The sequence below is a fragment of the Sinocyclocheilus anshuiensis genome, unplaced genomic scaffold (assembly GCF_001515605.1).
Source record: "Sinocyclocheilus anshuiensis isolate Anshui unplaced genomic scaffold, SAMN03320099.WGS_v1.1 scaffold244, whole genome shotgun sequence".
NCBI lineage: Eukaryota > Metazoa > Chordata > Actinopteri > Cypriniformes > Cyprinidae > Sinocyclocheilus > Sinocyclocheilus anshuiensis.
Genome location: NW_015558588.1, coordinates 667657 through 677770, shown reverse-complemented (window position 1 = coordinate 677770; position 10114 = coordinate 667657). Strand labels below are relative to the sequence as shown.

Below are 10114 nucleotides of genomic sequence, written 5' to 3'. Positions count from 1 at the left end.
TAAATAAGTAAATATATTGATAAAAATTATAATAGTATATCAACTATACTAAAATAACACTGAATCTGCCCGGCCTAATTTTTACATTTCATTAATGGTTGATTATACAGAGATATATTTAGGGTTTTTTGCTGGTATTTTTTGCACTAAATGTCCTCGTTTTTGACCCTTATAATGAAATGCCGTGCTGTGTTCACAAACACACACACACACACACACACACACACACACACACTCACCTCTACAGCTTCAGAAAAACTAGACGTAGGTGGGGGTGTTTCTTCAGTGGAACAGTAAAGAGGATTTTTAGCTGAAACCGTGATGCTTGGGGATTCATACAATGCAAGTCAATGGCTGCCATCACTCTGAGAGTCAATAAAAGCACACACAGGCAAGACAAAATTAATAATTGTCGCTCCTGACGATATATTGAGGTCTTATGAAGCGCATTTATGTAATCACACAATGACGTGATTCATTCATGAGAGGATCACATACGCCGCTATTTCGGCTCATTGAGTGACTGTCAGGCGTCTGAAAGTGAGTTTAACTTGTAGATCTTGTAGATCTGCGCTGCTCGAGCCGCGAACTGATTCAGGTGCTTCAGTCCGATTTGATGATCTAGTTCACTAAAAAGAACCGGTTCAAAAGAATGATTCGTTCACAAACTGAACCGTTTGCCTGAAGCTCTGGATTACAGGTAATAATGCTGTAAATAATGCATCAGTTTCTTGCACAGACTGATCGTTTCGCTTCATAAGATCTCAATATATCGTCAGGAGCCACGGGGATTCATTCTGTGTTTCCTGATGTGCTTTTTTTTGGACTCTCAAAGTGCCGGTAGCCATTGACTTGCACTTAATGGATCGTCAAGGATCACAGTTTCAACTAAAAATCTTCTGTTCTGCTCAAGAAAAGAAAGTCGTTTCACTGCTGGAGCAAGTTATTGTATTTTAATGAAAGACTATTTTTTAATTTAGAACAGCAAGCACCGAGAAACATGAAAAATATAAAATATAAATATATACTTATCAAACTAACAAAAGCAGTCAAATGTCAAAAGTTTGGGTTTTAATAACAAAAAGTAGTATTCAAAATGTATAATTTAACTTACAATCTGCAAAGTGGAAAAATATGTAGAAACAAAGAAAATTATTTAAATAAAAAAATAAAATAAATAAAAAGTTAAAATACTCCATTTAATGTCAAAGAACAATTTTATAAATAACTAAAACTAAGACAATTAAAAACATCTTTGTTACTTACTTAAATATTTTTTTTTTAAACTATATTTTATCTTATTTCATTTCTCATTTTCATTTAGTTTAACTCAAAAAAACTAAAACCATTAAAGCATTATCATTGCTTGAAATAAAATATACGTAACTGAAATAAAACTAAATATAAAACTATAAAAGTTTAATATAAAAATATTAAGCTTATTTTATTTCAGCTAGTTTCCAAGGCAACATTTCTCATCTTCATTTAGTTTAACTTCATATAATAAAATAACAAAAACTAAAATAAAAATGAGTAAAAATAATATAGACATTTTAAAAACAACAAAAAATAATAAAAATAATAAAAACGCACAACAAAAATACTTAAACGTTAAAATTTACAGGAAAGCATATAATATAAAAATAAAATCTAATTCAAAACATTAATAAAAACTATAATAGTATCTCATCGATAGTAAAATAACATTGTTTTAACTTGAAGTAATAAAATAAATAAAAATAAATAAACAGAAAAAATAATGAATAAAATAAAATTAAAATAAAATAAAATAAAAATGAATAAAAACTATACATTGTAAAAAGATGTAAATAAAAGAATCAATACAAGCTAATAAAAAAAAGATTACTAGAAAACATTTTACAAGTAAATACTTTTTGAGTTTTTCTACTTAAAAATTTCATATGATTCAATGTTTCTTTGTAATCAATTACTAGCAATTTCTAATTGAAAATTGAAAGCATCAGACTCATGTTTGCATTTTCTTCTGTTTCTGGCCATAAATCTGAATCTTAAAATCAGGATTAAGCATCAAATAATGTGAAAATGGGCTGATAAATGATCAAATAGTTAATAAAGCAGCTCAGATTCAGACAGGAATCATGTGTTTATGTATATTTTTCTGCTGATTAACGGACAATGTAAGACTTCTTCACCGCACAACAGGTTATTAAAAGCAAAGAAGCTACAAAATGCACATATTTAGTGAGAAAGTGTGACGTGAAAGAGCAAAACAGACACACTTTTTGGAATCAGCAGCTCAACACGAGCATTGGATTCATTCACTGGACATGATGCAGGTCTGTAATGATGGGTTAGGAGTAGTGATCGACCGATATTGATATTTTATAACCGATACCGATACCGATTATTTGCATGTTTATGTGCCCAATAACCGATATGCAGAACTGATATTTATTTACTGTTATAAAGTAAATAAATGACTGAGTGAAGTAAGAACATACTTCACTTTGGTTTTTCCTCCTTTCAGTCATCTTAAAAAAAGTGTTGAAAACTAGCAGTCTTTCATGTTAAATTTAATCTTCACATTACAACAATAAAAACATTTTTATTTAAAGCATCAGCAGCGACACTAATATTAACAATAAGCAAAATAAATGTAGAAGGTCTAATGTTTTCAAATGGAGAAAATAAATAAAGGAGTCATCAACTTCATATTAAACTACAGTTTTAGTAGGTTTATAAGCTGTTTAATAGGCTAAAGAGTGAAGAATAATTCACTGAATAATATTCTCTGGAATATTGAAATATAACAAACAAAACATCGTATTTTATTGCATTTCTCAACTGGCATGTTATATCAGAATTATTAATAATGTTTTTGTCCTAGATTATGAAAAGCCTGCTGACAGCGCGGTTTATCTATGCATTTACACAGAACTATACTCAAACTGCGATCGCTCGTGGAGATAATAAATAATTAATTTCAATAGAGATGTATCTATTTAGATATTTATTAGCGAAATAATGGTTATATAGTAAATGTTAATACAATTTAGGGGCGCTCATTCATGGCTGTATTATTTAATTAATGCAAAGTTACGTCTTTATTGGGACAGGACTTGACGGATTATTTTACGTGACTCCGTGAGTCCGTCTCTATTTCTTCAAGCCAAGCTGCATAAACTGCATTTCAGGCATTTATGTAATACATCTAATTTGTGCATTAATGGCTGTTATGTTAAATAAAATTTACTAACTACAGTAAATCAAGTACCCGTGCACGCCGTTGTTGTTGTCTTGTTTCCCATCAGATGCGCTGCAATGGTGATCCTGCGCGCAATTCTCAAAACATACACAAGATGGCGGCGTTTATCGGTGAATCCGATATTACAAAACCGATATCCGATTATTGTAAAATGCTTAAATATTGGGAAAAATATCGGTAAATCGATATATCGGTCGATCTCTAGTTATGAGTGCGTGTGGTGCTCTGACCTGTGTTGTAGTGTTTGGTGCAGAAGCCGAGCTCCTTCTCGTCTCGGATGATGAACTGCGGTAACGTCAGACCCTCGGCGACCTGCACCGGACCTTTCTCAAGCCACTCGAAGATCAGGTCGTTCATCGTGTAGCCGACTGCAGCAAAACATCAGCAGAAACACCTTTATTAAAAACATTTCAAATAAATGTCGACTGAAATAAAAAACACTTCCAGTTATACTTATATTAAATAGTCATTTAGTTTGAGGTGAAGTACTAAAATTACTAAAACGGAAAAGAAACAAACAAAAACTGATTTATTTTTAAATTCTAAAATTTTTTACAATTAAAAAAAAAAATCACATTTAAAAAAATTTAAAAAATTGTAAAATGAAAATGTAAAATATAAAAATAAGAACTAATTTAAAATATTAATGAATATCATAAAACTAAAAATAACTAAACAACTGAAAATGACTAAACAAAAACTGAAATAGAAAAAATATAAAAACTATTTAGACATATCGAAAACTTAAAACTAACAACAAAATGACTACAAATAACTAAGATTAAAATAAAATAAAGAAAATATAAAAACGAATTCAAAATATTAATAAATATCATAAAACTAAATATAATTAAACTGAAAATAACTAAGAAAAAAAATCTGAAATAAAAAAAAATTATAAAAACTATTTAGACATATAGAAAACTAATAAAACCAATAAAAATGACTAAAAGAAACTCAAATTAAAATGAAAACAGAAAATATATAACCTAATTCAAAATATGAATAAATATCATAAAACTAAATAAAATTAAACTGAAAATAACTAAACAAAAACTGAAATAAAAATATAAAACTGACAAAATTGCACAACAAAATGACTAACTTTAACTCAAATTAAAATGAAAGCAGAAAATATAAAAAAAACTGAATCAAAATATTAATAAATATCATAAAACAAAAAATAACAAAAATAATTAAATAAAAAATATATAGACATTATTTGTTTAAAAAGCACAACAAAATGACTAAAACTTTAACCAAAATTAAAATGAAACCAGAAAATGTAAAAAAAAAAAACTATTCAAAATATTAATAAATATCTTAAAAATAAAGATAACTAAACAACTGAAAATAACTAAACAAAACCTGAAATAAAAAAAATAATAAAAACTATTTAGACACATAGAAAAATAATAAAAACATACAACAAAATGACTAAAAGTAACTAAAATTAAAATGAAACCAGAAAATATAAGACCTAATTCAAAATATTAATAAATATCCTAAAACTAAAAATAACTAAACAACTGAAAATAACTATAAAAAACTGAATTAAAATAATTAAAACTAGCATTTAAACAAAAAATTAAAATGGAAAATATACAAATAAAAAACTAATTCAAAATAATAATAAATATCATAAAAACTATAGACAAACAGACACAATGTGATGCTGGAGCACAAAAGCAGTCTGGGGTTATATTTATAGCAACAGCCAACAATACATTGTATGGGTCAAAATTATAGATTTTTCTTTTATGCCAAAAATCATTAGGATATTAAGTAAAGATCATGTCCCATGAAGATATTTAGTAAATTTCCTACTGTAAATATATCAAAACTTCATTTTTGATTAGTAATATGCATTGCTAAGAACTTCATTTGAACAACTTTAAAGATGATTTTCTCAATATTCTGATTATTTTGCACCCTCAGATTCCAGATTTTCAAATAGTTGTATCTCAGCCAAATATTGTCCTATCATAACAAACCATACATCAACGATGTATGTATTTGTGCTCCAGGGTCACATACAGATGTTAATACGCACAGCTCTCCAGCTGCATGGTGCAGGTCTGTACATCCATCGGGAAGTTCTTCAGATCCATCGGACAGGACAATATTAACGTCAGCCTACAGACAATGTCACAAACACACACTGCGTTATGCATGTGTGTGTGTGTGTGTGTGTGTGTGTGTGTTTGCATTATGCTCTGAATGTATTACCTGATCCTATAATATCAGACTTGATTCATGTGACTGGAGTGTTTAATGTTGGATGAGATGCATCTGGAAACCTCAGCGGATCTGAAGCTTCACTATGACTTATGCATGAATTCAGAGCGTCTGCCGCTGATGGGTTGTGATTTATATAAATAGAGCATTTATGAAAACTAGGACGGCGTCATATCAGCTCATTTTCAAAATAAACACGTGGATTTACAATAAGAGCTGCAGATATCTCTTCAGGGCTCGTGTTCACTCGAATATCACGAGATGAATTTGATTCAAACATACAATTCTACTAGCGTTTGAGCACTAGTGAAATATCTCTGTTTTGCATTCTGTTCTGATTTGAGAAGTAAACCTGATGATCCTGTTCTTCAGCATGAGAAAATGTCACCTAGAAATACAGCACAATCTGAAAGATTTTGGATTTGTTTTATGCTATAACGTTTCATAACAATTCTAAAACTTTATCTCAAAAAGTTAGATTTAAATGAAACAATGCCATGTTTTCAATGTTATTTTTTGTATTATTTATATACTGTTTTAGTATTTTTAATACAGTATTTTGAATTATTTTATTTTTATATTTTCGGTTTTAATTTTAGTTTTAGAAATATGTGCCTTTGTTCATTCTTAGGTTTTTTTTTCTTATATTTAGCTTTCATTTGTTTTGATTTCAGTTTAAGTTTTAGTCATTACTTATTATTACTTCAATTTGAACTTTTTATTTCAGTTTTAATTAGTTTTTTAAGTTATTTCAGCTTTCATTTTAATTTTATTTTCAATAATTCAATGTGCTTTTGTCATTTTTATTGGTTTCTAATAATATTTCGCTTTCTTTTTTTAGTAATTTAAGTTTAAGTTGAAGTAATAAAATTACTAAAACTAAAATGAAAAAATTGAAAGCTAAATAGAAATATTTAAAAATGACCAAAGCACATAAAATTACTGAAATGAAAATTAAATGAAAGCTGAAATAAAATATAAATATTGGATGAAAAACTTAAACTTAAAAAAAAAACAGAAATAAAATAAGTTTCAGGTTTTCATCCAATATTTATATTTTATTTCAGTTTTCATTTTAATTTTAGTAAATTTGTTTGTCATTTCATTTTAATTTCAGTTTCAGTAATTTTATGTATTTGTCATTTTTAATCTATTTTAAAATATTTCTATTTAGCTTTCATTTATTTTATTTTAGTTTTAGTAATGTTAGTACTTCAAGTTCAACTTAAAAGAAAACTAAACTAAAATAAGTTTAAGTTTTTCATCTAATATTTATATTTTGTTTCAGATTTTTATTCCTTTTTCAAATATTTCTATTTAGCTTTCATTTTTCATTTGTAAATGTGAAATTTTAGTTTCACATTTACATTTACATTTCAGTAATGTGCTATGTGCTGTTTTTAATCTTTTTTAAATATTTCTATTTAGCTTTCATTTTAATTGTTTTTTTTATATTGCTTTTGTCATTTTTTCATTCGTTTTTAAATATTTTCTTTATTTTTATTTTAGTTTTAGTAATTTTAGTACTTCAAGTTAAAGTGCTTTATTTTATTGTACTTCAATTTTATTTCAGTTGCCAAGGCAACATTTCTAATCTAAGTTTTTCATTTTTACGTTTCAGCTTTATTTGAGTTAATGAAATCGATTTTGAATAGTTTTAGTTGTAGTTAATAATAACAGACTCGCACGACAGTAAACTGATGCCTCGTTCTATTTATGGTATATCATAAATATATACTGTATATCTTGAGCTTCAGGGAGGCGAGAGCTTTAATTGATAATGACTTCACTCTTTCTCTTGTGAATCACTGAACGACGTTAGAACAGCTAGACGTCTCTTACAATGTGACAAAATCCACTGGAGAAAAACACAACTGTGAGCAAATCTGTAATTCATGAATAATGTCTTTATATCCGATCAGTGCAGACAGTGGAAGAATAAACAGCTTTATTATCGGTATTATCAATGTGTTGTGCTGTTATTTGGTGTGTTTTAGGTTTAGTGATTTTAGTGCCTCAGCTTACACTTGTTTTAGTTCAGTCAGTTGCCAAGGCAACATTTCTATTTTCGTTTAAGTTTTTTTTAAGTGTAGGTTTTCATCTAATGTTTGTTTTATTTTATTTCAGCTCTCATTTTAATTTTAGTTTTAGACATTTGTTCTGTGCTTTTGTCGTCATTAGATTTTGTTTTTTAAAAATCTATGCAGCTTTCATCTATTTTTATGCCTGTTTTAGTAATTTTGGTGCTTCAACTTGAACTTAATTTATTTCAGTTCTATTTTTTACTTTTGTTTAAGTGAAGTTTTTCATATACTATTTATATTTTGTTTATTTCATTCATTTTAATTGTATGTGATTTGTCATTTTTATTTATTTATATTTCTATTTAGCTTTAAATTATTTTTATTAATTTTTACTAATTTTACTACAACTTCATTTTATATTTTATTATAATTAAAATTGATTTCAGTTTCATTTCATTAGAAATGTTCAGGCTTTTATTTTTGTTTCAGTCATTTTCTTTTTAAATATTTTTTAAATGTTTTGTGCTATTATTTGGATTGTGTTACTCTAAAACATTCATCCTGTTTGAAAATTAAACAAATTAGTTTAAATAGATGGTTAAAAATATGAAAATTTGATTCAGCTTGACTCTGTAAAGCCTGACATATGAAATAAGTCAGAAAAATCTAGATTTATAGATTTTATTTTTTTTTCAGTTTATTGTACCTTTAGACTATATATATATATATATATATATATAGACACTCCTCAGAAGATGTGAGATGTTCTGGAGGCTTGTGAAGATCATTCCTCCGCTGAGGAACAGTGAAAGTAAAGCTTCTGGAAACAAACGCTCCTCAAAAGATCCTGAGGATCAGATTTGAGACTCTAAAACATGATTGATGGAGAATCAAGTAAAGCTGAGCTGCTTCAGTCCAGTAAGTGTTCATCTGGAGATATTACTGCAGTTATTCTGACGCTTACTTGATAAAAATCAGTCAAGATTCGACACGTGAAGCTCCAGCTGAAGCTTGACATTTCTACAATTACTGGATAAAAGACTCTGAACTATCAATCAGAAGGCATGCAGTAGACTTATAAGTGTGCGTATAGAGTTAATACGTCTTCATACCTGATGCTGTAGAGGACGGTGCCATCCTTGAAGATCCTCAGGAGCTTGTTATCCGTCGTGACGTCGTGGAAGTTGGCTCCCTTCTCGTTGGCGAAGAACAGGTCTGGTTTCCAGATGGAGTCCAGCATGGACGGGTCCAGATCCAGAGAGGAGTCGGGATACTCGCTGTAGGCCAGCCGAGGGTCGTTCCACTTCTGCCGCAGGAAGATGTTCACCCTGTAGTCCTGAGACACAAGACTGCTCTGAACTCACAGCTCACTCTTGAAATATAGCTTTTGATCGCCATCGATGGCTCCATGGAGAACCGCAAATACTTTATCAGGGCTGGTACTGAGACAAATTCACAATACGATACTATTAGTGACCCTGGACCACAAAACCAGTCATAAGGGTCAATTTTTTGAAATTGAGATTTATACATCATCTGAAAGCATTGGTGTATGGTTTGTTATGATAGGACAATATTTGGCTGAGATACAACTATTTTAAAATCTGGAATCTGAGGGTGCAAAAAAAATCAAAATATTGAGAAAATCATCTTTAAAGTTGTTCAAATGAAGATCTTAGCAATGCATATTACTAATCAAAAATTAAGTTTTGATATATTTACGGTAGGAAATTACTAAATATCTTCATGGAACATGATTGTTGGCTATTGCTACAAATATTCCCCAGCGACTTAAGACTGCTTTTGTGCTGCAGGGTCACATATTACAGTGATTTGTAAACATTTAAATTGTACATAAGGCAGTTTTTATGATATAAATGTATTATAATATAACCTTTTGATGATATAATTATGTTTCTACTCCAGTTTGTTGTTGAAATATAAACATTTAAACAGCAGATGTCATAACTTGTTTTCATGACATATTTATTAACAATTTTAAGTTATAAAAACATTGTTTTGAAATGTTTCTATAAACGTTGAAATGTCCAGTCTTCTTGTTATTTACAGGTTACAAAAACATTTATTCCAACATTCTAACTTTATTTTTACCCAAAATATAATGTTATTTGAACTTTTCTTAAATATTCTAAAACCATTAAAAGTCTAGTTTTCTTGTTGTGATTATAATGTTATTTAAATGTTACAAAAACGTTTCTTAGAATGTTCAGCAAGTTTCTTTCAACATTCTACTAACTTTATTTCCCTTTCATGGGAACTTCGAACTGCGTCCTCTAGGGGTCGCTATGGGGAACGCCTCGTCATGACCCGTGTCTGAAGCATACATTGAAAAAACACCAACTCGTTGGCCGGCGACAGCCATGACGTCACTACCGGTGCGACTATAGTATAAATAGGTGCCGGGAGCTACACATCATTCTCTTCTTCGTCTTCATTGACTGTTTTGTTTGAAGCGTGAATTTAGAGCTGTGGTAAGAGCGATCTCTATTTATCTCATTATGGCGAGCACTAGCAAAACATTTAAGGATGTGTGCATCCGTGTTGACGTTGTGTAACATCTGATGACACACACGATCTATGCGTT

The 10114-nt window shown here is 29.2% G+C and overlaps 1 protein-coding gene across 1 annotated transcript in view; it reads right to left on the bottom strand.

Annotated features, from left to right (window-relative positions):
* Positions 1-10114, bottom strand: part of LOC107679933 (glycine receptor subunit alpha-2-like) — a 26931-nt gene that overhangs the window by 5795 nt on the left and 11022 nt on the right. The window contains exons 4-7 of the mRNA XM_016475659.1: positions 8622-8845; positions 5301-5383; positions 3463-3615; positions 240-310 (exon numbers count right to left, since the gene is read on the bottom strand). Coding sequence (XP_016331145.1) covers positions 240-310; positions 3463-3615; positions 5301-5383; positions 8622-8845 — 531 coding nt within the window. The remainder of the gene's footprint in view (positions 1-239; positions 311-3462; positions 3616-5300; positions 5384-8621; positions 8846-10114) is intronic.